At 40.0% G+C, this 26,242-nt stretch overlaps 1 protein-coding gene across 6 annotated transcripts; it reads left to right on the top strand.

Annotated features, from left to right (window-relative positions):
* Window positions 1–6,208: 6,208 nt before the first annotated feature.
* Window positions 6,209–22,293, top strand: LOC311431185 (putative DBH-like monooxygenase protein 2). Of its 6 annotated transcripts, XM_084508483.1 has the most exons (14): window positions 6,424–6,493; window positions 6,604–6,711; window positions 9,146–9,292; window positions 10,248–10,409; window positions 10,911–10,994; window positions 12,193–12,360; window positions 13,327–13,429; window positions 13,762–13,928; window positions 15,648–15,739; window positions 18,681–18,777; window positions 18,975–19,034; window positions 19,905–20,035; window positions 20,285–20,399; window positions 21,127–22,293. In XM_084508483.1, exons 3-14 carry the CDS (start codon window positions 9,239–9,241, stop codon window positions 21,364–21,366), a joined length of 1,473 nt encoding a protein of 490 aa, XP_084364609.1. In that variant the 5' UTR covers window positions 6,424–6,493; window positions 6,604–6,711; window positions 9,146–9,238; the 3' UTR covers window positions 21,367–22,293. The 6 variants fall into 6 exon arrangements, 5 of the variants coding, with proteins under 5 accessions (XP_084364608.1, XP_084364609.1, XP_084364611.1 ...); XM_084508482.1 differs by having other exon boundaries at window positions 6,209–6,711; XM_084508485.1 differs by lacking the exons at window positions 6,424–6,493; window positions 6,604–6,711 and adding an exon at window positions 7,185–7,438.
* Window positions 22,294–26,242: the final 3,949 nt, after the last annotated feature.

Raw genomic sequence — 26,242 nt, 5'->3', positions numbered from 1 at the left:
ATGAGAAGCAAAAGGTTTCCGTTTAAGTGCAAGGGTTCTTTGTGGACTAAGAACAGCAAGAGTACTTATCCCGATATCATGTAACATAAAAGGTCAGATTCTTATCTCCTTGGAAAAAGAAATTGTACAGTTTCTATTCAGTTGCTGTTCCTTCTACAGCTCTGTTGTGGTATGTTCACTTGATGACTGTTTAGGCTGCTCCAAGTTAAAATATCTGTTTTCTCACAATTTTGCACTTCTGTATTTGTCTGCTCTACCTTAGAGACAAGGTTTTGGGGTCTTTTATACCAGCCTGCTTTTGATAGTATTGTTTAGTGATAATGAAGCTGAAAACTCAGTCTAATGCATGGGTTCACGTGCTGGAGCTGTAGTTTCTTCCATTAATTCACAATTAATACATTTCAGTAGCTTTTTGTAGTAAGCAGCGTCATATTGCTTCTCTTGGCACATGTTTGTGTTTTTTCAAGACATTCAGAGCATATAGAAACAAAGCCACCAGAGACTGAAATTCAGTGTGATTATCCTATTCACAGTAGGCAGCTAGATGGCATTTTACTGTAGCTAACTGGCTCTTCTGTATTTTGTCTTCCCTTCTTTGCTGACCTGCTGTTATTTTTTAATTCCTTCAGCCTCCACAGTGATTTCCACCTTCCAAGTATTTCTTAATAAGGCCTCTTTTAGATAACTGTTGGATTATTTATTTATTTATTTATTTATTTATTTTTCAGATATGACAGAAATAGATAGAAATGCCTTGGTAGGAAGATCTAGTCCTCAGATATCATCACCGCTTTCACAATCTTCTGCAGAAAAAAAAAAAAAAAAAAAACAGATCCATCAGATACAGGTAGCATCCAGTTCTTTAAGCTGTAAAAGGAAAGTCAAAATACTGAGAACAGTCCTCTGACTTCTGCTCTGTTTGATCTACCTGCAGACTGATACCACTGAGTTTAAGAGAAGTTGCAGGAACCAGCACTGTTGCAGAAGTCGGTATTTAAAGGATGTAGGACACAAATCTGTAGGAAATCAAGCTGTGAAAATATAGGTGCTCATTGAACAAGTGAGGTGTATTCCTTCTCTCCCTGAAACCTCATTTAGAAAACGTCTGTGAAAACTAATGATAATACATGCACCTTGGCTCTGCTGCTTTTCTGGAATTTAATGCATTTTGGGGAAAAAAAAAAAAAAAAGCACCCCATTGCCCCTCCTAGGAGGCTAAGTGTAATTGCTGTAAGTCAAACAGTCACTGCCAGAGCCAAGATCAGACAAGACCAAACCGTGCGGATCCTCACTTCCGTGCGCTTCTCTTACTCGTGTGGGATCCTGAAGTTGGTTCTTTTATTCGGGGTTGATAAAGTTGTCATCAGCGGCAATGCTGAAACACTGCAGCCCCAGCTGGAGTAACGCAGAAGTGCAGCTGTTGACGAGGTGATGCCTGTCTGCTCGTTTGGGGTCGTTCGCTAATGTTCTGATGCCATCTAGCGTTACAAAAGGCTGCGTGTATTCTGTTTCGAGTGCATTGCTAATGGCTCTTTAATGCCCAATAAAAAAAGTAATAAGCTCATCAAGAACAAATCTCATAGAACAAAGGGTGACAGTGATAAGGTCTCTCTTTAGATCTAGAATGTTGTAGCCTAACCTGGGCACAGAGAGTGTTTTAGAGCCACACCTCAACTCAAATAACAAGAAAAACACATTATTTTATATACAGGTAGGGCTGAGCTATGTGGAACATTATCTCTACCTCAAAGTAAGGAAAAAAAAAAAAAAAAAAAAGGCCTAAGTTTAGTAATTGTTTTACTGAATCAGTGCAGCCAGGACAGGATATGCAGGAACAGCATTTTGATTTCCTGACTGCGTACACCATGCTAAGACCTACTGACATTACCTTTGGAGATGACCGGAGGGGACAAGATGGCTACCAACAATGTGAAGCAATCGCTTTTCCTGAGCATCTCAGCAGTAACAAAATACCTACTTTACAAGCTGTAGTAAGTTTATCCACACTCAGAGAACTGAGCCACTGCCTGTCAGTCAGGATTTTCCCTATTCTTCCACACCCACTACCCATCCCAGCTCTGTTTCCCCACAGGTCATGGGACTAGAGGAACCCTGCACAACCTCTGCAGCTGCAAAAGCCATCCAGAGAAAAAAAGTCTACTACACATAGTCCTAATGTTCTCTAAAGGAAACCTAATAGTGGATCCTCAGTGATGGCTTGCTTAATTATATTGTAAATTAAGCAACCTATTTGTCTTCCCATAGTTATGTTCTCTCCTTTATACCATTGGGAAAAATCAAGAACCTGGGTGTAGGGTGGGACGTGTCAGGCATTTTCCTCTACAAACAACCAGAGGAGAGGTCAGCTGCAATCTGTGTACTGGCAGGAGAGAGGGAAGACTCAGCAGTTGGGTCAAGGGGAAAGCTTGAAGGAGAAAATCATTGGGTGGGAACAACAGCAAGGTGACCCCTCACCCTGTCTCCCTGAGAAGCAGCAGTCCAGTTCTTCCAGAGCCAAGGACAGGAGAAGAATGGCAGGTCCCTTTTCTGAGGCATTTAGTGCTCAGCTCTTTTATCATCCAGGTCATTGTATATCTTATTTGCCCCAAGAATGAGTCACTGGGAAAGTCTGAACCCAAGGAGAACAGACCAAGATGTTTTGTTTGTTTGCTTGCTTTTAATACTGTTACTTTTGGCGCTCCCATTACTGAATTCCTTCTCAGACTCCATCTTGACACCTCTTAGTTCAAACATGTTACTAATTTCTGGCTGTCCACCCACGTGGGAAGCTTGTACTAGTAAACTATTGTGTGAACCTTCTACCTGGGTCTGCCCAGAGTCATGGATTGCCAGTCTCTGATGACTGTAGTGTGTGACTGTTTGGGGGTTCATGCTGGAAGGGACAGGAAACAAAGTGGCAGGGGCTGAAATGGCTCTAGGGAGAGATGAGAAAATATACTTAAAAGCTGGGAGGAGGAGGAATCAGATTGGGATGAGATGAGGTGGTCCTAAGTTCTGGAGGCCACATTCATCTGTGTTGATGAAAGACAAGCAGAAGAAGCAACCAAGTCTTTGTTCTCCTGAGAAACATTTTATACATTGAGCTAATAGGAATCAATCAACTACCACTACAGTAGATGTGTCTACCTCCAAATGGGGAAAGGTCTCCCTCCCCACCTCTCCCATCAGAAGCTTTGGGGAATGGAGCAACTTACACAGCTTAGCATGAGGCTTGGGCAGAGACACTGGAAATAATGCAGCCACTCAGGAACATGGGGATTTCACTGACCCAAGATGTCAAGGCAATCATGAGGAACCTGAGAGGAACCATTGGGAAAAACCCCTTTCCTCTAAGGACCTGCCCATTGCAGTCAATATTCTTACTGTACATTGAGTTTCATGAAAATGCAGTGCAACATCACTTACTTCCTCTCCTTTCTGTGTGTCTCCATCTGCCATATAAGACAGATCCTCAGAAGTACTGTTGTGCCCTGTGGTTCTGACCCTCCTCATTCTTTTCACACTTGGCTCCTGCATGAGCACTTAGTTTTTCTAAAGGAAGGGTTATCTTATTTCCTCTGTCATTTTATAATCATCTTTGGCATGTGGCTCACTGCTAATCTGTGGTATTTTACTGTTCCTGAATATCTCTCCCATGTCCCTTAGTAGTGGTGTGCAAACACCACATCCTGTTTCATCAAAGAAACCATGCAATTCTAATCCTTGTCACACAGCTAAGCCACCCCTCTTTGTAATCCTGGGATAACCATGTCTTCCAGCAGTGTATCAATTCCATCCCCTAATACCTTACTCCTCTCAGTGTAAAAAAGGGATTTTCTGCTTAGAAGAATAGAGAACTAGCAATGATGAAAATTTCTCACACCAGCAGGTCTGCAGAGCATCCTCATTGTAGCTGTGTATATTCCCTTCCCTTTTTCCCTCCCTCTACTTCATTAACTCTTGTCTTGGGTTCTCCCCACATGAGGGCTGAAGTCCCTCAGTTTTGACACCCTGTGATATCCTATCCTTTTGTCCTACTATATTATCACAGCCCTCAGTCCTGGCTGGTGTCCCTAGAACAGTGTGCTGGGCCTCTCTGGAGCAGAGAAGCTTTAAAATGTTGGCATTGTACTACATAATTCAGAAAAGAAACCGCAAATGTACTTGCTGCCTACAGCAAGACTGTCAACAATGTAAGTGGGCATCCAAGAAATCTGTATGCAATGTGATCTGTTTAAATCCTATCCCTGAAGATCAGATTAGATATCTCTCCTTCTCTGTTACTCATTTGTCCTGCAAGCACTTGTCTCAGCAGAATAATACAAATGGGCTTTTCTAGGCTTTCCTAGCACATAAGTCAGAATGAACTACAACCTTCTTCAAAATCCATAGACTCGGGCTATGTTTTGTAGTGCATTATGCAACTAGACAAATTGTAAATGAGATTCACAAGGCAATTCCTGGCAGAACTGGTTGGAAGCCTGCTGAGGCTATTTGTTTTTCTTATCAGTACTCCGAATCCTTCCGGAAACCATGTTAAGATACATGAAAGACAGGGAGGTGAGTGGAGATAGCCAACATGGCTTCACAAAGGGCTAGTCAGGTTTGACTAATTTGGTGGCCTTCTAAGACAGAATGACAACATTGGTGGACAAGAACAATGGCTGTCATCTACATTAACTTGTGCAAAGTTTTTGATATGGTCCCACCGAACACCCTTGACTGTAAATTGGAGAGAAAAGGATTTGATGGATGGATTATTCAGTGAATAAAGAATTGGCTGGAGGGTTATACTCAAGGAGCTGCAGTCAATGGTTCAATATGAAGGTGAAGAACTCTGAGAAGTGGTATCCCTTAGGTGTCTGTACTAGGACCGGTACTGTTTAATGTTTCCATCAGTGACATGGACAGTGGGATTTAGTGCATTTTAGCAAGTTTTCAGATGACACCAAGCTGAACGCTGCGGATGATACTACAAAGGGAAGGGATGCCATCCAGAGGAACCTTGATAGACTTGAAAAGTGGGCCCATGTGAATCTCATGAAGTTCAACAAGGCCAAATACAATGTCCTGCACCTGGGTCAGGGCAATCCCAATCATCAGTACAGACTGGGTGATGAATGGGTTAAGAGAAGTCCTGTAGGGAAGGACTTGGGGGTTCTGGTGGGTGAAAAACTCTGCATGAGCCAACAATGTTCTCTTGCAGCCCAGAAGACCAATTTATCCTAGGTTGCATCAAAATAAACATTCCCAGCAGGTTGAGGGATGTGATTCTCCCCTTCTACTCTACTCTCATGAGACCCCACCTGGAGTACTGCATTCAGCTCTGGGCGTCCCTGCACAAGAAGGACGTGGACCTGTTGGACCAAGTCAAGAGGAGGGCCACAAGGATGATAAAAGGGCTGGAGCACCTCTCCTGTGAAGAGAGGCTGAGAGGGTTTGGGTTGTTTAACCTAGAGAAGAGAAGTCTCTGGGGATACCTTATTGTGGCCTTCCAGTACTTAAAAGGGGGCTCACAAGAAAGGTAGGGAGGGACTCTCTGCCAAAGGAGTGTAGTGATAGGACAAGTGACCAGTAATGTTTTTAAACTGAAGGAGTAGATTTAGATTAAATATAAGGAAGAAATTCCTCACTATGAGGGTGACGAGGAACTGGGACAGGTTGCCCAGAGAAGTTGTGTAAGTCTTCACCCTGGAAGTGTTCAGGTTAGATGGGGCTTTGAGGAGCCTGATCTAGTGGAAGATGTCTCTACTAATGGCAGGGGGGCTAGAACTGGATGATCTTTAAGGGACCTTAGTTTGCTTTTAACCCATACAATTTTATGATTCTATGATAGGGCCTTTTGTCCATATAGCCCCAGTCCAGATTGCTACTGCAGGATAGCTTCTTTACATTGCTACTGCAGGATAGCTTCTTTATATAGCTTCACCATAGCTTCCTCTGATAAACTAGGAACTAAAGCTCACCAGCCTCTTCCCCACAAACTTTCCAATAATTATTGTACCAGGCAATAAGGTAGCACAGTCAGGGTTCATTTCAGCATTTGCAAGGAAAGACACGTAGTCAGAAGAGTCCTTTTTCGTTCGTGAAAAGAGGCATCATTCACCTATTCTAAGGAGTACTGGGTAAAACAAAAACTTTTTTTTTTTTTTTTTTTGGCTGTGTGGTACAAACCAGCTCTTTAAAATGTTGTAATATGTACATGGGATGGACTAGTATGGTTTCACAGAGGCAGGGTGCCAGGACATATTACGTAAGATGTTGATCTTTCTTAAATGTTAAATTGGATATAAAACAGCTGGTTTCCACTTCCCCTTTCTGGCAACAGGCCAGCCTCACGTAATTCCATATAAGATGGGCCCCTCACAGCAGAATAGCTGCTCAGGGTATCAACAGAACACAGAAATTGCAGCAGTCCTGTGGATAATGTCTGTTCCCTTCTCAAGAATAAAGGGCATGTTCTTCCTCTTGTTCCTCACATGGTTTTGTTCTGGTCAGCCTGCACCTCCACTCTTACGTTTCTCTGTCTACCTGGATCCTTTAAACATGGTATACCTTCGTTGGGACCATGATGAACAGGAGATGATGACTTTTGAGCTGCAGGTTCACACAACTGGCTGGGTGGCGTTTGGATTCAGCCCTCATGGAGAGTTGCCTGGATCTGACATTGTGATTGGAGGTGTCTTCCCTAATGGCAGCATCTACTTCTCTGTAAGTTGAAAAGCCTTCTGAAAAGTCTTCTTCTGCACCCCTCTTTGCCAAGGGCCACGTTATCAGTGTGTTGTCTTGAGAGCATATGGGCTTAACCGACTAAAGCTAGCTATCTGGGACCATTTTAGATGCTATAGTAGCCTCTGACTGAAAGAGTCCAAAAGGTCCCAGGTCTTCTGCAGGTCCTGTATCATGGCTGCTATCCCCATGCAGCTACCTCACATACACTATGATATCCCAGATGGCACTAGATGTTGTTGTTAGGCAAATAAACTGATCCCATCTGTGAGTCAAAACCACAGCTATAACCAATTAGATTTGATCAAAGCAGTCACCTACCGTGAAAGTAGAAAAGGCTGCTGGGAGAGTTACTTCAGACAGGATTCTGATGTGAAATTCCTCTGTTTTTCCTCACTTTCAAAGGTTTTTAACTTTTTCAAAGGTTAAATAAAATTCAAGAAAATTATGGTTTGTTTACTACAGATGTTGAGCGGATGGGGAGGAGAACAGCTTTTCACATTTCCCTGCCATTTATGCATTCAGCTGTCTTGATTTTGTGTAGGAGCTCATAGCCTATCAGAATTGTGGCCTAGCTTTGCAAAGTGGAAGAGACCTCCTTGGAGCCTAGCTTTGACCTGAGTATTGTGAATGGGAGTCCTCCTACCAAAGTAAAGTTGTTAGAGAGGCAGTCATCTGGATTGAACTAGCTTTCTGAGTTTCTTCTGGAGTAAGTGGAGAGATGTGTTCACCTCCACAGGTGGCTTCTTCCTGACAGTGTTAAATGCTCCAGTAGGAATAGGATAGAACACCCTTGGGGCTTGATGATTTTTTCCATTGACTGTAAAGGCAATAACTAAGGTTAGATGCCTGATGTTAAGGCAGCTGAACTGCAGATGAAGAAAATACCCATTAGGGTGCTAAATGCAAAAACGCTGTGTTTGTTTGTTTGAAAGAGAAATAGTTTAGTATTATCCAGACACAGGAAAAGAAGAAGGTACACCGATTAAATATTTGCAATTCAAAGTGGTTTTAGTTTGCTCAGACATTTTATTTTACCTATTCACATAACAGCAAAATGTGTTTTGCATGAAATGTGTCTACATTTTCTAAAGTCAGTGAACTTTGGAGGAGGTGAGGTAGCTAGCTTTACTTATAGTCTAGTTGTTTGCAAAACTGCTCTTGTAATACTGAGTTTTAAATCTTCTTTTGATTGTGACACAATGAATTATGGGGGTAAATGAAACTACAGGAGGGAAATAATATGGACAACTTAGAAGAAACTGTTGCTTGTACTTTGTTTAAGAGTAATTACAATAATAATAATAATTTAGGGTAAAATGAAAGCATTTAACAACTCCTAAAATGTACACCCTAAAATAAGAAATTGAAGTATTCAGTTTCAAAATTATTAATATTAAACTTTCCATAATATTCAGATTAAATATTTAACATTTTCATAGTTTCTCTGCCTTGGTAGCTGGAATTCTTTGCTTAAATTAGAAAATCACTTCAGTCCCACAGACATCCTACTTTTTATCAGCTTTACTACATGTAAGAAAATATGTCCCAATGATTTAAATCTGGAGACATTATAGTAAGCAAGCACATTACTGAACACAAAAATCTACATGTGTTGTAGGATGTGTGTCATTTCTCCTGAACCCATGAAACAGACTGTGGAAAAATTTGCTAGTTAACATAAATGGCATTTATGTGGAGCTTTCTCTTTGTGTTCTTCCCTTAATCCTGTTTCTTGTATCCTTGGTTTTTGTTTTAATCCCCTTTTTTACTTCAACCATGCCAAACTCATTATCTGAATAATGACCAATGGGTGGGAAAACTACCCCAAAAAATGTTGGATTTCTGTTTGTTGTTGTTACAGCTGTTCACTGCTTTTCTCTCTCTCTCTCTTTTTTTTTTTTTTTTTTTTTTTTTTTTTTATGATATATTTAATTTTACATATTTTTTCAAAGTACTTCACTTGCAAAATACTTATCTTTAAATTGTGATCTTAGAAGCTTTGGTATGCCCCAAATATTTCATATCTAAACTACCCCTGTTTTTCAGCAGGGCTTGCTTTACCTCCCAGTTCCTGTGTAACTTAGCCAAATGTGCTAAAATACCCTGGTATGCAGGAGGAGACACCCTCTGTCAGGGAGTAGGGAAGATCCTCTAGGACCCATCCTATCCAGGCCATCCTCTGGGCAATGGGACACCAGGGGCTTCTCTTCCCTTGAGAAGCTGGATGTAGCAGGACTGGATGGGAGTTATCTTTGATTTATTTGTGGAAATCGGTGGTGAAAGTGGGGGAGATTTTTTGGTGAAAGATAGACTTAGATTATTCAGGTACCACCAACAGTAATTAGAAACATGGCTTCCTGGAGTGTAGGAAGTTTTCTCCTCTCTATGGCTTCTACCACTCTTCCTTTTCCAGGATTTTCATGTGGTAGATGATGCAGCCCTTGAGGAAGATGATAGCCAGGACTACCAACTGCTGTCAGTGACAGAGAACGAAACCTCTACCACCATGCTGTTCAAGCGCCACCTCCGGACGTGTGACTCAAATGACTTGGATATCACAGTAAGGAAGGGGACTGGTCAAACAACAAACCAAACCAAACTGCTCTCGTGTCCCACTGTAGTCCCAGTTTCTCTGGATAAGATCTGAGAATAACAAGATTTTCTCACAACAGTAAAGTTACAGGAATATGAAGAAAAATATGGTATCATATGGCCACATTTATAATGCCCATTTCACCCATTGATATGTTTTATATTTTCTTACAATGTTTTCCATCAAATAATTGTGATGATGTAAGTCTCAGTGTTTTCTTAAGCTTGAATACAAGTTTAGGCTACGCAAAAATGTTTGTCCAGAGGTAAGTGTATATTCAACATTTTTCCAGAGTTCAAATACACGCTCAAAAAAATAGTTACATTCCTTTGAAGTGACAGACCTTCCTAATTACCTTCACTAATTGGAAGGAATATAATCCCATTCTAAATGGTAAGAATGTTCAGACTTCCAAGGCTACTGCTGTTCTTGCATGGTGGGGCAGATCCAGGCAGGAATGTATGCTCAGTGTTAGCTGCTAATGGAGAATCATGGTACTACAGTTTTGTTAGCATTTTTTGTTAAGTCTTGTAGCAATTCTTAGTAAAAGTTTCTGAAGCCAGCACCCTTTATTTGTAAGGAAAAAAAAAAGTGTGTGTGTATATATATATATAGATACATATACACGCACAAATATACAAATATATGTATATATTGTTTTTGTGCCTGGACAAGGCAAATTTTATGTGTTATAGTGATTAGTTTCTGTTGTGTGTTCTGATATGTTGCCCGATTGCCCATGTGTAATCTACATACCAAACATTCACGTTTATAATACAGGTGACTTTTAACTGCAGATGGTTAGTATTGTATTGGATTTTAATATGTGTGCAGCAGTATAATGCAGATGGTGTGGGTGAATTACATGTTTATCGTTGATGGGAATGAATTAAGATTTTCCAATGAAACACTCTTATTACAGATGGACACAGCACGTCTCATTACTGCATTTGGCACCGATGACACAGTACAACTCTTTAAGGGCCAAAAATTTTCTAAATCTCTTTTCTTGATGAGATACAGAAGTCCATCCAACTCAACTGACCCTAAAATATTCTTCACCTATGACCTGAGGCTGGACAACGTAAGTATTGGACAAAAAAGTTAGCTCCCAGGCTCAATGTCTAAGCTGTGCTTGCTCAGAGTTGTGGATAGGTGAACTGGAATGCTGGAGCAGGCTACCTGGGATGTGTTAGAGGAGGAGGACAGACTTACTCAGAAAAGAAATGATATATGTATGTGCTGTGCTTGAGACTCTAGACATACAGGAATTAAAAATTATTGATTGAACAGGTTAATTGTTAAGACTTGGTGGTGCTGATCACTGTATTTTCTCTTCACCAGAATGGAGTTTTATCTTCTTGAACCTTCATTCAAGAATCATTTCACTGATTGCTACCAGAACCCCATTAGTCTCTTGCTAACTGCATCACCTTTCTCTCCATCCTGACTGGAGGAACAGGGTCCAGTTCTGTTTTTTTTGTTCTCTTTGCACAGCCTTCTTTTGGCTTCTCCACTTTCCTGCACATGTTATTGTGTTGCCAGAGGAATCTTCAGGTGACTTGTGTGTCTGCTTCTTTTACAGTTTGCTGTTCCCATTGAAGAAACCAAATATGCCTGTACTTTTCTTCCACTGCCCAGGGTTAAGCAGAAACACCATATCTACAAGGTAAACTGGGGAAAAAACAGGACAGAACAGACTTGTTCCTTCAATTATGCTTGCAAGTCTGTCCCTTACAGCATTTTTAGCATAAATCAGGGAGCATTCCATGTGTCCTTCACTGCCATTGGGATGAGCCAGTTAATTTGTCTGGATTGCGTAAAAAGATTCTCTGCCTCATTTCTAACCTTGGAATTATCTTTGTCTTTATGTACATCACACCTGAAGAAATCTTCCTACAAGTCTGATTCTCTCAGTGTAATGAACTCAGGCCAAGTTACCTATCAGTATCTTTGAGAGCAAAGGGAGCCTGCAGAATTTTCTGTATTTGAAATAAATTCGAGGACTTTTCCTTTTGTTCTTGGAAATTTCTAAGCATATCTATATAAAAGGCAAAATTAACACTTGAAGCAGTTTCAAGATTGGATACGAAAAGAAAAGATCATGAATTTACCAAACCTAGATTAATTCTCAAATTAAGATAATTTTTCTTTAATGTCACACAACCTTTTTTAATTTTGTAGGTTTTGAAGGTTTAAAAAAGAGATGTTCCAATGTATTAATGTAGAATTTCAGAACGAAGAATTTACATGGACTGGAAAAGTGAGAATTTAAAGGACAAAAAGACAAGCCGACAAAACAAACTCATGAGTTTTAGTCAGTTCTGGTGGTAACATCAGGATTTTGAGGCCTGATCTCACTGGTACTAATAAAACTTCAATGATTCATAAACAGATCCAGGTTATTTGCAGGTTTATTTTAAACTATCTTGATTATAGTTGTGTTGGCACAACTGAGGGGTCAGCAAGTTACAGTGAACCTAGATTAAGCATCCAAGGTCAAGGTTCTTTATCTTGCTATTCAGCCAGTAAAGTGGTTCATGAGGTAAACTAGTTATATTTCTAGTCTGGAATCCCACTGCCCAAAATAGTAGGGCAAATAGACATCCCTATAATTCTGATTAAAGAAACGTGCTTTAGAGGAAAATGCAATTAAATTCCGAAAAACATGGACTCTGCTGGATGTGTATTGAAATTAGTAGATAAACCATCATCTAGTTTGCCATTCATCTTGTGAATCTGACTTTCTGTTCCCCCAAGCTGTGGTTAGCTGTTCTTCCTTGTTGCTTGAGAAATAAATATTTTAGGAATGAAAATAACTTTTTTTTTTTTTTTTTTTTTTTTTTGTCTCTTTATCTTGCTTACAGTTTGAGCCTGTAATAACTCCCCACAACATAACTTTAGTTCATCATATTCTGGTTTACGCCTGTGGCAATGCCAGCGTTTTACCAAGTGGCATAGATGACTGCTATGGAGCCAATCCAGATTTTGCCCTGTGCTCTCAGGTGGTTGTGGGCTGGGCTGTTGGAGGAGAGGTGAGTCTGTCATTCCCTTCCTTATTTCTTGTTGTGAATAGTGGTAACCCTTTTTGTCATCTTATCCAGTAACACCTCACTGTCCTGCAGAGCCAGTCAAATTGGAGGTCTCTCATTTTATTCTCACTCAAGTCATCTGTGGCATCAGTTGAAGATGTTGATTTCTACATAGCTGTTGATACATGGAGTGTATGTGCATGTTATTATCATACAGGCATTGAACAGTTATTATATGTCAAATAGTAAGGCTTTAATTCTGACCTTTTGATAATGTTGACATTAATGTAACAAAACTCTCCTTGGACTAATCTTGCATAAGAGAAAGGAGTGTAACTACTCGCTGCCTTCATTCCTACTGGCTCCACTTGTTTTTCAGCATAATAAAATTAAAAGTTCAGTGAAACTGGTGCAATGGATGAATGGTTTAGTTAATACCCAGGGTTACACAAATTATAGCATCTATATTGTGATGGTTACTTCACTTCTCAGAGCAAAATGTATTTTGTGGTTCTATGGTATGGATGTACATAGGGAGGAAAAGATGTAGGAGATGAATTTTAGACAAAACACATTAATTTTATTTAGATTTCAAATTATGCAGTGCCAATGCTGATGTGAAACTCAATGCAAGAATTTATACTTTATATAAATATCCTATAAAATATAGTAACAAAATAAAAATGAAACCAAGCAAAAGAATAATGGAAAAATAAATTTTGAAAAGCCTTCCTTATTGCAATTCAGAAGAAAAAAATAATTAGAACAGGAATAATTTTTGACAACATTTTGCTTTTTAATGAAGTCTAAAAAAATATTCAATATTCACAGATGCAAGAAAATCAAAACTTTATTTTTCTAAGTTTCCATATTTTGACTCTGTCCAAAAACAGAAAAAAAATAAAAAATAAAAAGAGAGAGAAGAGTTAAAATTACTCATTACTTCATGTAACTTTATTTCTCCACAAGTCTTATCAATTTCCAGATGATGCTGCATATTCCATCGGAACACCTTGGGACCCTCAGTATGTCCGACTGGAAATCCATTACAGCAATTTTGACTTGGTATCAGGTGGGTAATGTTGGGTAGTTGCCTGACAAAGAACAGCAGCAGGATAGTAGTCTCAGACCTCACCTACATACCAATTAAGAACCAGTTACTGAGTGAAATTCTTCCATGTATTGATCAGTACAACCTTCAGACAGTAAGAGGAAACTGAGAGGTGCTGAGAGTCAAGCAGTGACTATCTGGGTATTGAGGGGACTGGGGATGTGGACCTGGGAGCTGAGAAAGGTGAGGATTCAGACATGCACAGAATGGATGGAAAACTATGGAAATGGGTCATGTAAACCAGAGATGTTTCTAGAGTCATTGCTGAAGGAGTGGTTATTTTTATTTTAAAGGTTTGATCGACAGCTCAGGGGTACGAATCTACTATACACCAGAGGTACGAAAGTATGATGTGGGGATACTGCAAACAGGCATCTTCACCTTCCCTGTGCATTTCATTCCTCCTGGAGCAGAATCCTACAGATCTTATGGCCTTTGCAATTCAAGCCAGTTTGATGAAGTGAGTGTGGGGGAAAGACATTAAATCCTTCTTGATTTTTTTTTGATCTTTCTCACTTTGGTCTTTCATCTTGCTCTAGACATGTCCAAAAGCCATTTGGTGCAGGGTGCCATCTTGCCTTTCATTTCTGCATGTTGCAAAATGAATAATTTTCTAGCAAAACTGCTCGGAAGAGACCCAGGGTTTGGCCCAAGAGCATTGGCAGAGCTGTGCAAGCATGTCAAAATCATGGCTCAAGTAACCATTCACATCATCTAAGTGAATGGGGTGTGTGTGTGTGTGTGTAAACAAAGAATGTAAAGCTCCCCAAGACCCCAAGGGAGTCTGTTCCACTACATGTGAGAATTTTGTCCTACCACAGGCATGTGGTACTGGTGCAGGAAGGCGCGTGCTGGGCTGGGAGGAAGTGGTACAGTCTCTCAGGTCAAGAAGATACCTCTAGGGCAGAGAGCTCACATCCCTCTAAAAACTGCCATGGGGTTGCTTAAAACAGTCAATTCCAGTGGACTGTGGGATCCAGAGGATTTACCACCTCCAGGACTACTAGATTCCCCTTTCACTGCTCCTAATCCCAGCTGAGGCTGGGGGCAAACTCCAAAAATACAGACATCCTCCACTCCACCCCACCCACCCAAACGCACATGACCAGAGAGTGGTCTCAGCTGGCCGCCAACAGATCAACATAGACAGGAGTACAGTACCTTTATGGGCACCCCATGGGTGAGCACAGACATGGGGGTACCCTTGTGAGCACACAAATGACCCAGTCCTGTTCCTGCTATCTGGCAAATCAAGGTTAAAATTCACTAGAGAAACACGTACATACTCTCATGCAGCTTTCACCGGTACTCGTACTACTGGGTCACTCCAATTTCTGGTTCACACTGTAAGTCCTTCCAGCATCTGTGCCCAGACCTAGGCCCCTTTTATGCAGTGTCTTGCAGGGACCTTGGGTCTTACGTATGTGTAGTACAGAAGGCACACTCACACAGAAAATAATTAGCAATAGAGTGTAACAAGTTAGTATATATAGACTGCAGAGGTCAAGTACCAGGCTTGGCCAGCCTAGTACACTGACCTTAACTCTACTTAAGTAAATTTGGACTCTTTCCTTCCTCTCCCCGTTGTCCTACATTTGTTACTATTTCCCTACCTTTGAAAATTTCCCTAAACATCCCATAACGTATTTTGCACATTCCCACAATCCACTTACAACATCCCATAAATTTTACTTTTAATTGAGTGATTTTACATTTTTACAATTTTAAAAGTTTTATGATTTTAACTGCACATCCTATAAGAGGTTTGCTCCTTCATATGAGCTCTGAGGTAACCTTGGTTTTCTTCTTCTCACCAATTATTACGATTCTCTTTGAAACTTTTCTGGTTTACACTTTGGTCATTCTCTTAATAGCCCATTGATTGTTCAGTCTTATATATAAATATACTTACAGTACCCAGCTTGAGAAATCACAGACTCAGACACCTATTATAAAGTACCTAAAGTGAAATTTTCAGAAAGGCTCACCAGAACCTTTCTACAGTAACAACCTACATGAGGAGACAAGCTAAACCTTGTTGTTTGTTTGTTTGTTTGTTTGTTTTTTTAAATGCTAAGTTTAGAGAGGTTCAGTCAAGCTTTTGACTTGATGGACAGGCTTGAATGTGTATTGCAAAGCTCTGACTGTAAGACATGACCCACTTTTTTTTGGACTGCAGATGAATGGGACACCAGTTCCAGATCTGCACGTCTTTGCCTACTTGCTTCACACTCATCTGGCTGGCAGAGGAGTGAAGGTTGCCCAATACAGGTAAGAGACATATTCTTGCCCTTGCCATGGGCTCAGTCACTGACTCTTGGGTCAGAGCAGGCAAGAATCCTGCTCCTGGGGTCATTTCCATTCTGAAGGTGCAGGAGACTCCATAGAGCCTGAACTGTAGTGCCAACAACTAGCTCTGAAAAGAAGTTCAGTGAAGAGTGAAAGAGTAGGACTGCATGTCCTGTCAAACAAAATAGCCCCAGGCAGTGAGTTCAAGCACTGCACTGCTGCTCTTCTACACTGGTCAGCTGCAACAAGGTGCTCTGAAATGTCTGGACCTGCTTGCCAGACTCACCCCAAGGCTATATAGTTGCGTTTCTGTGGCTTGCATGTACCAGTTCCCGTGGGCTGTATAGGCAAAATTCTAGTGGGTTTGGTTTCCTTTACCACCCTCCCACTCTAAAGATTTCATCTCCCCTATGCACTGTCTGATCACACCACAAGCCATGAGGCGTGAACTCTCACTTTAGGCTCTGAAAATAGCAAATCATGGTCTGCAACATATTGTTTCAACACTACTTCTACCAATTTAAATTTATAAATAAATAAATAAACTGAAGGGGGAGGGAAGAAAAAAGTTGTGCTTTAGGCCAAAAAGACGTAACAGAGGTCCAAGTGCTTGGTAGCATAGGTATGAACGCTTTCTCTTCCTTAGGTTTCTAATTTCAGAACAACCCAGTATGACCATCATGTTTCAGACTTTACAGGTAGTCAGGCACTTAGACTTAGACTATTTAGCCTGAGAACAACCCGTGACCCTATGCTGCTTAGCCATATGGGTGTAGCTCAAGACATTAACAGTGTGACCAGCAGGGCTAGGGAGGTGATCGTCCCCCTGTACTCAGCTCTGGTGAGGCCGCATCTCGAGTACTGTGCTCAGTTTTGGGCCCCTCGCTACAAGAAGGACATGGAGGTGCTTGAGCGGGTGCAGAGAAGGGCGACGAAGCTGGTGAGGGGCCTGGAGAACAAGTCCTACGAGGAGCGGCTGAGGGAGCTGGGCTTGTTCAGCCTGGAGAAGAGGAGGCTCAGGGGCGACCTTATCGCTCTCTATGGGTACCTCAAGGGAGGCTGTAGCGAGGTGGGGGTTGGCCTGTTCTCCCATGTGCCTGGTGACAGGACGAGGGGGAATGGGCTTAAGTTGAGCCAGGGGAGTTTTAGGTTAGATGTTAGGAAGAACTTCTTCACTGAAAGGGTTGTGAGGCACTGGAACAGGCTGCCCAGGGAAGTGGTGGAGTCACCATCCCTGGAAGTCTTCAAAAGACGTTTAGATGTAGAGCTTAGGGATATGGTTTAGTGGGGACTGTTAGCGTTAGGTCAGAGGTTGGACTCGATGATCTTGAGGTCTCTTCCAACCTAGAAATTCTGTGATTCTGTGATTCCAGCAACATTATAATATTAGAGTGCTCACCGTGACAGCTTCAAGGTGAAGTTCTCTGTCTATACAGCATCACTGATGCATCTGGGATGTGATGTGGGTCCCATTGGAATGCTAAGAAGTTTTGGCATTGCTTGGTCTTTACGTGGCTGTGCTCTCACACTAAATTCCCAGACCTCTCTGTCTAGAGAGTTCATAGGATCATAGAACAATTTGGGTTGGAAGAGACCCTAAAGATCATCCAGTTCCTACGCCCCTGCCATGGGCAGAAACACCTCCCACTAGACCAGGTTGATCAAAACCCCATCCAACCTGACCGTAAACACTTCCAGGAATTGGACATCAACAACCTCTCTGGGCAACCTGTTCCAGTGCCTCACCACTCTCATACTGAATAATTTCTTCCTTATATATAATCTAAATCTAACTTCTTTTAGTTTAAAACCATTACTCCTTACCCTATTTGTTCAGTTCACTTAGGATGAACATATATATGAGAAATGACTCTTACAGATTTTACCATGTTAGAACCATGCCCTGAAATCACCTCAAGCACAAGTTCCAAAACAGAAAGTCAAGTGTTGAAACAATTTCTGAACAGATCTGATTCAGTCACAGTGAGCTGTGGGGGGTGATTATTTTTTTCTGGGATTTCCCCTGTAGGATGACTATGTTGTTCTCAGTTATTTGTCTAATTAGTGGAGCCCTCAGCCTATTTGGAAGTTGGTCTTGCTAAATTATAGCAGATTGTGATTATTCTTGATAACAATTTAGGGACTTTCTGTGGTTGTCCCTGGCTGAAAGTTTTTCTCTGAAAGGTAGCTTTATTTTTCTGGAGCCTTTGACTCAGGGCTTTGGTAGCACAGGTCTCTCTCCTTTTTAGGTGTTTAGTTTCAAAATATCCTTATGTGCCAAAGCAGCCATAGCAAGTAAAAGTGAGGAAGGTAAAGCTATGTTGTTTCAAATTATAGCAGTAGTTTGGGGCTCCTTCTCTTAATGTGAGTCGCGTGATACACATAAACTGTGCGTTATGTGACAAAGCATCTTCATTCTTATCATTTTGGAAGTACTCAGCAAGATCTAACGACTTGTAATGTTGATGGATTAACAATGCTCAAGCTGAGCAAAGACCACCTAAGGAGATGTAACATAAACCAGTTTAGAGATAACAAATAAAAATTAAAATATCAGTATAGAAATATCAAATTAATTTATTTTTGATGCACCTGCAAGGGAGGGTCTACAGAGCTTGCCAGCTCTAGTGTGCTAGGGTCAGAGAATCTTTCTTTTGGTGCTTTATATTACAGGTATTGGAGTTCTTAATTCTGGGATCCCAGAAAATTTTAGGAAAAAAAAATTTTTGAATTGTGTGTTTGGGACACACAAAATGTTTGGGACCGTCACTAAAAATGTGTTGTATAAGTTATGTAAAAAAGAGATCAAGCATGATGTCTGGATGGGATTTTCCTTGGCTCCATTTATTTCATGCGGGAATCAGTTATTTCACACTCCCCTCTGCAAACATTATAACCATCTCCCCTTGTACATCTTTGCCAGGAATGAAAAACAGCTGGGGATCATCTGTGAGGACAACAAGTATGACTTCACCTTGCAGGAGATTCGGGACATGAAGGAAATCCTTGTAATCAAACCAGTACGTTCGTTCATTCCTCTTCTGGAATGTAGCTGTGGGGGAGCAAGCTGGGGAGATGGCATGCATCAGAGATGCTAGAATATGTTTACATATTCTGTCCTTCATTCCACTTCAGACTTTGGCCTCTTTCCTGCATGTGGTTGTTGTCTGTGGTCTGTCTGTACAGCTCTGATGGAATGACCTACTGTGTTCTCTAGGGGGATGAAATCCTGGTCGAATGTAACTTTCAGACACTGGATCGGTCAGGGATTACTTTTGTAAGTTTCTTTTTCTACCTACCATTTTTCCATTGTTTTTAAAACTAGTTTAGCCCCATTAACATCCTTTGGGCAAATTTAATATGGCACTGTCAAATGCTTTTAGTGCTAGACACAACATCAGACGTACCGAGGCATGCCTTGCAAGGTTGTGCTGTGGCTGTAGAGTAGCTCACCATTAAGACCCTCCTACTCTAGGCTTATGAGCAGATCCCAAAGATGTCTTGCACCTAATACCATACAAGCTAACCCTTGTCCAAAAAGTCATATGCAAGTAGAGAAACTTGCAGCCAAGTTGTTTTTCAATCACTGAACAACTTTATTTAGTGGACAGTTTGGGTCAAATACAGAAAGTGAATTAATCTGGCAGTTGGATCTTATTTAGACTTCTCAAAATATAAAGTAATTCTTTTTAACTTTTCTTGTTCAGATCTCAACCACTAGTTTAATTATACCTGTACACTTCTGCAGAACACAGCACATAAGCAATTATTGACATACTCTAGCTTCATAACTGACTTATTTCAGAGCACATACAATGTAGAGATCAAATATTATAGATATATCAGATATTTCCCTTAATGTTTCAGAAGAACTTTGCAAAGTTTCAGACTTTAAGATCCCCTAGATTGAAAGACAAATACGGTAGTCTTCTTGAAAGACAAAATAAGTAAGTTTAAGTTATAAAATTACAGAGCAGCCTATTTATTGAACTGCTGGGAGGATTCTTCAGTTTTAACTGACAATCAGATTCTTCTTTTTTCACCACACACAATCTGCATGATATGTAAACAAGAGTGCTTTCCTGAGGAGAAACTGTCTCCCCTTTGAATCTCAGTAGGCCTCTGAGTCATCCTTATGTCTTTGCAGGCTGGGCCAAGCACCATGAATGAGATGTGTCTCTCATTCCTCTTCTACTACCCTCGTAACAACATCTCCAGCTGTATGGGCTACCCTGACATTTTGTATGTTGCGCATGTACTCAAGCAGGAGGCCTCAGAGTGAGTCCTGAGTCAGCATGTTTCTGGAGGTAGCAGAGCAAAATGTAGCTATCAAGAATGGTAAATAGAAAAGAGAATGTAAATGAAATGGTCTTAGGGAAGATATACCCACATATCTGGATCTGTCAAGTTGAATTGCCTTGTTGCAGGAATTTATCAACTCCATCACCTTAAAAATCTCTTCTTTTTCCCCTTTCTCCTCACTGATTGTCTTCTCTACTTCCCCATTTCCCCTTACTCCCTCCTCAGTGCAGTGGAAGGAATGATGGCCATGGACTTTGTTGACTGGAACAACGAAACTGTCAAAACTGCAGAGAAAGCAGCCAAGGAGGCAGATCAAATAGTTGTGATTAAAACCATTAATGTAAGTCCCCCTTCTGCACTATTTCTGGTTGGTGTCACCTCTGAGATTCTGAGAGTTAAGCACAGCTGAAATACAGAGCCAACACACACCACCGTGAGCTTATCATAGCTTATCTACAGTTTATCTATTGGAACTGAAAGAGAGTACTTGAATTATGAAAGCCCGTCTCTTAGGCTGTAACTGCAAGCAACTGTCCAAGAGATGTTTAATAATCATTTACCATTGTTCTAAAAGAGTTAAATGTTCTTCAGTGGAAAACAAAACAAAACAAAACAAAAACAAACAAACAAACATTTTTGCATCTCAGTAATATACCAGTGCTTAACAGGTAATGCTACAGAAGGGTATTTTTGATGCAATAAAAAATAAAGTAATGCTGAAGATCCCTCAAGCAACATGGGAGTTAGGATGATCCAGAAAGCTCAATCTCATGGGACAAGGTTTCCTAGCCTTACTTCTCTAACTACATGTCAGCCTGATTTTACAGATAAATCGGGGGAAAAAATCTCTTTAACTGAGAAAGGATGTAAAATCCATCTTCTCCTCTCTCAGAGGGCTTCTCTTCTGTTCATGACTTTTTCTGAGATGACTAGTTACTCATCCAGACAACAAGAAATTTGACTAAAACATATCCAAAACTTACAGTGCTATCTGAATTTTTGTGGCTCCCAATTTATTTAAAAAGAGAAACTATAATTTTATTTTGCCTCTTTCCTTCCATCCCCAGGAAATCCAGAAAAATGAGAGTGGTCTCATCAGAGAAATTCATATTCCAGAGCGGGCTGTCTGTCACAATATTTCTGTACAACAGACACTGTCAGATCTGAGAGCTACTGCAAACCTTCGTTTGACCGCAGTACACAATTTTGAATCCTCAACCACCAAAGAATTTGTTTCACTTCCTCTTCTTTTTCTCACACAGCTGTTGTTTGCTTGGATTATTTTTTCCTCTGAGTATAGGAAGTGAGGGGCAGAATACTAGAACAAATCATTGGCCTGATGAAGAAGTCGCTATAATTACCACGTGGTATCAGAGTATTCCAGCCCCAATGTGAACACGAGAAGATACTTAAATAATAGAATATTCTCTCCCTTTGGAAGAAATAGGTTCTGTGTGTATTGGCATTTATTTTATTTTCATGAAAAATACTTTCTACTGTAGTTTGTTCTAAATCAAAAAACAAACAAAAACAATGTACTATAATGCAGTAAAGACAGGAATATGATGTCAATTATTGAATAGCTGGTGAATAATTATTAAATCCAGAGCTTACATAGATGGGTTATGATCTATATTTGCTCACAGATATTTCAGTAATTGTTATCTAATCTCTAGTTATATACTCACAACCTGCACTTAGGTCAGTATAGAAAACTAGGCTCCTTAGTTATTAAAACATTTTAATTAATAATCCAAGTAATATATTTGAATGTAAAGCCAGTAGTGCCATATCCAGCATTAAAGTATGTATTCCTATGACTGTACACCAGGGAATATATCTACTGATTGCCAGGTAATAATGAGGCAATGGCTGGGTGTTTATTGACTAATAGACCTGAAACATCATCAAAATGTGAAGACATAGAACAACTCAAGAATCCCATGCCTTGACATTAAATATATGCAAGTGTAATGGCTAATCTATCATGCTGAAGTTTTCCTGTTTTCCTTTCTAACTGTACATAGATATTTTCTTGCAGTGTGACACCTAAGGAACTGTGACTCTGAAATTAAATTTAGAACCTCTCCAACTTTAACCCTGTCATGATATTCTACAAAGCAGGCTAGGAATCCTCAAAGAAATATCATGAAAATATTCTTCACAAACCAAAATATGTTCATATAAAATATTATTAAAAATAAATAAATAAATATATAATAAAAGTTGATGTATTACTGGGAAAAGTGAAAAGCAGATATTCTCATTTCTAGTTTTTTCCTAAACATTCTTTTATCAGTAGAAATATTTTGGTTATTATAATTTGGATATTATTATAGAGCTTTCTATATATAATGTTTAAGTGGAAAGGAGGTGAAGCTGATTTCTGAACCTGATGAAGTAAAGGTTGTTTTGTTTTTGTTGCATAGTATGTCCTGGGACAGACCATCATCCAGAACACAGATCTTTTATTAACAACTCAAATGTTCTACTATGGAAGACAAAAACATCATTTTAAACCAAAGGGACACCTGCTGCAGTGTGGTATCTGTAGCATATCAACACAGAACTTGGAGTTCTGCTGTAAGTTTTTACAGGCAAAAATTTTCCATAATGATGTCAAATAGCATGATGTGAAGTGTAGCAGAAGAATGATATATTTGCCAAATCCTTCTAAATCATCTTTTTCTGTTAACAATAATTTCCCTTTTTACATGCAATGATATTTCTTCTTGTAAGGCAGAATTTCAAAAGCACCTTTCCTGTGAGTAATTTCCTACAGTTTATAGTTCCTAAAAAAAAATAAAAATAAAAAAAATAATAATAAAAAAACATTTTACAGTAAAAAGAGAGAAACGAAACAGAAAACAACACAGCCATATTTTTTTTACTTTATTCAAGGTTTGCCTTTTCTTGCATGTTTCTTAAAAAGGTTACAAGACATTATGAATTAATGAGAAAATGAGCATCAGAAGAATGAGACACATCAAACTAAAGGATATAGGTCAAATGTGTTGGGTTGCTTTGCATGACTTCTTACTCATCTACTCATTTGTACATTAGCACTGGTCATTCAACATGAAGTCACGTACATGAATGACTTCACAGTAAGCAGGCTAACTTTTTAAGTGCAGCAATAGATGAATGAATCTGAAAGATTTCATGGCCAAACAGTAAGCTTCTCAGTTTCAGTAGGCTAAGCTCCTCAGTTCCAGTAGACTGAAGATGTATGCTGAGATGCCCTAGAGAAGACTGCAACAGCTTGATAGCATGCATGGGAACCCAAAATCATGTAAAATGGCCTGACCACATTTTGACTTCTGTAAACCGTATTTCAAGATGCCATTGCATCTGCAGTATGTTCAGACAGATTTATGCTGCTGAGAACACAACTGGTGGTAGAGGAGAACAACATCAAGAATAAATTTGAAATGTTTTTCAGTTTTCTGGTTCCAAGTTCCATTGGTCTCTGAACTGTATCCACATTTCCTGAAGCCATTTTTCTGTACTGATAGGTCAAGTTAACAGATGACATTCAAACAGGACAAGCTCTTCAGCTGCAAGTAAAATAGAGGTCCTTCAAAGGAAAAATAAATAAATAAATGAAAGGATAACAATGCAAACAGGGAATACAGCAGATCACGTCAGATAGTGTGGTCAGTTAATCCCAACTAGTACCTAAGCACACACCAGGTCCTTGCTCACTCCTCTCATCAGCAGGATGGAGAATAGGAAAGGTTAAAGTGAGAAAAACTTGTGGACCAAGATAAAAACAGTTAAACAAGTGAAGAAAACCAAACCAAACCAAAACAACAACAACAAAGTGATGCAAAGGTAATCACTCTCCATCTTCCACCAGCAGACTGATGCCTGATGAGTCCCCAAGCCATAGTTACTTTGGAAAAACTTCCCCCTCCATTTTTTATTGCTGAGCACAGCATCAGAAAGCATGGAATATCTCTTTGGTCAGTTTGGGTCATTTTTTCCAGATGTGTCCCCTCCCGGTTTCTTGCCCACCCTCAGACTCCTCACTTGTAGGGCACAGAGAGAAACAGAGAAGGCCTTCAGGCTGTGTAAGCACTGTTCAGACATGGCTAAGACATTGGTGTGTCACCAATTTGTGTCTTAGCCACAAATCTGAAGCACAGAATCACACTGCTACAAAGAGCATTAGCTCCATCCCAGCCAAACCAATCTGAACAGGAAGAACAGGTCAGACCACAAGATATCAAAAGAACACATACTTCCTCTGCGTGGTTTAGTAACTTTTCTAGAGTTTAACATAATTCACAAGCTGACAACCCATCATGAAAACAAATCTCTTTCTTTGGTCCATTCTCTTTGTACCATGTCTTTCAGAGTCCTCTTCATGTTTTCTCTTTTATAGCCATGGGAAGAACAAGACTACCAGAAGAAATCTTTTCATGGTATATATTAATATGTGATTACTTATAAGACCCTCTTCTTATACTGGTACAACCTGCCATCAGGTCCTCTCTTCCTCACGTCCAAAAGTAGAGTTCAAGTTGACAACAGAAATAATCATGATTAATACTTCTTTTTTATGAGAGAGTGCATACTGTGGTTGATGTAATCTCTGATGTGTACACTGTTAGGGGAAGGATCATGGATTTGTTACTGTCAGTTGCCCAGGTTTGCTCAGACAGTTCTGGTGAAATACTTGTCATCACCAGGAGCAGCTATCATTAGCCAGTTTGATTCCTTGACTCTTCAGAGATCTCTACCCGTGGTAGCTCTCTGGTGGCGTCACTTTTTGGCTATGAGTATGGTATGTATTTCACCCTACAAGTCAGGTATACATAGACATTCCATGTCAACATCTCCTCTGGCACAAATTTCAGAATTACAGATTTGGTCACCACATTGACTCTTCCAAATTTCAAGTTTCATACTGGAAGTCTCCAACAAATTCTCTCCCTACACTCCCTAAAGCAGAGTTTTTTCTTATTTTGGCAATAATTCATATAGCAGGTAAAAACACTTTTTGACTTTAAAAGCAAGCAACAGAGTGACAGTGTGTATTCCTTCTTCATTGGGCTGATGAATATTTAATAGCTAGTAATAATCTTACCTAAAACCGAAGCATGGGCAGAAAAAAAAAAGATTTGCTTTGAAGGTAAGTTCATGAGGAGAATCCCGGATTGCAAAAGATTCCGAGAGAATCATCCGGACATCCAGAGTCGTATCCCAAATAAAATATATTAGTGAGATCACTGTGTTCTTCTTAGTAACATCTTAATTCTCACAATTCTCACTTAGAAAATAATAATAATAACATCCCTCCCCTTCAAATTCCTATGGGAATATATCATATTTCTTCTCACTCACAGTGTAGCCAAATCATGGCGAGGCCAAAAGTACAGAGCTATCCATCCCTTGTACTTTAATGAGGGCAGGAGGTTTCTCCTGGCAGATCAATTTGCCTTCAGGGCATGATAGTAAATTTGGTATTTTCAGTTGCTAATTGCTGCTATGAACATTCCCTTTAAAAGTGATTCACAGCACAGTCCACATAATTGCTACCTCCTGTTCTAAAAAAGCATCAGTCATGTGGCGATTAAAAGCTTGGAAAGTCTGGGGATTGTTGTGTTTAGGCTAAACTTTTCTAGTTGATGTCTTTTCAAATTAACCACCCTTGGCCCTTCCTGAAACATGCTGGAGCCATCCCACTTTAGGAATCCCAATTTGCCTTCAGAAGTTACCCACAGAGGGGATGAACATGTTTGTGAGCTGCATAAAACCCACATTCCTCAGGACACAGGAATTCAGATGTTTCTGGATTTAAAAAGCTGTAGCCACAAGACAAAACCCTGAAGTGTGGTAGGCTCCTCTTTCAGCAGTATCACATACATTTCTCTACAGATCAGGAACAAATATATCATAATTTCAAATGTCTGCTTTTGAGAGTACTCCCTCCTGAACAACTCAGGGTTGCTCCCTATGATGTGCTGCAGGTCCACACTGAGAGCTTTACTCTGCTTCTCAGACCTCACTTCTGAATCTGTTCTGTTTTTCTCCTTCCCATTTCATCTAACAAAGTCTGCCTTTTCAAAATACAAGGGGAAAAATTAGAATTTGAAAATGCTAACAGTGCCATAACCCCTTCTAGACAAAGGTCATCATATCAAGGCTTGCAACCTTACCCTTAACATGCTGCTATAA

Source organism: Aythya ferina, assembly GCF_964211825.1.
Source record: "Aythya ferina genome assembly, chromosome: 1".
Lineage (NCBI taxonomy): Eukaryota > Metazoa > Chordata > Aves > Anseriformes > Anatidae > Aythya > Aythya ferina.
The sequence above is the reverse complement of the archived record's forward strand: the minus strand, read 5'-3'. Positions and strand labels throughout refer to the sequence as shown.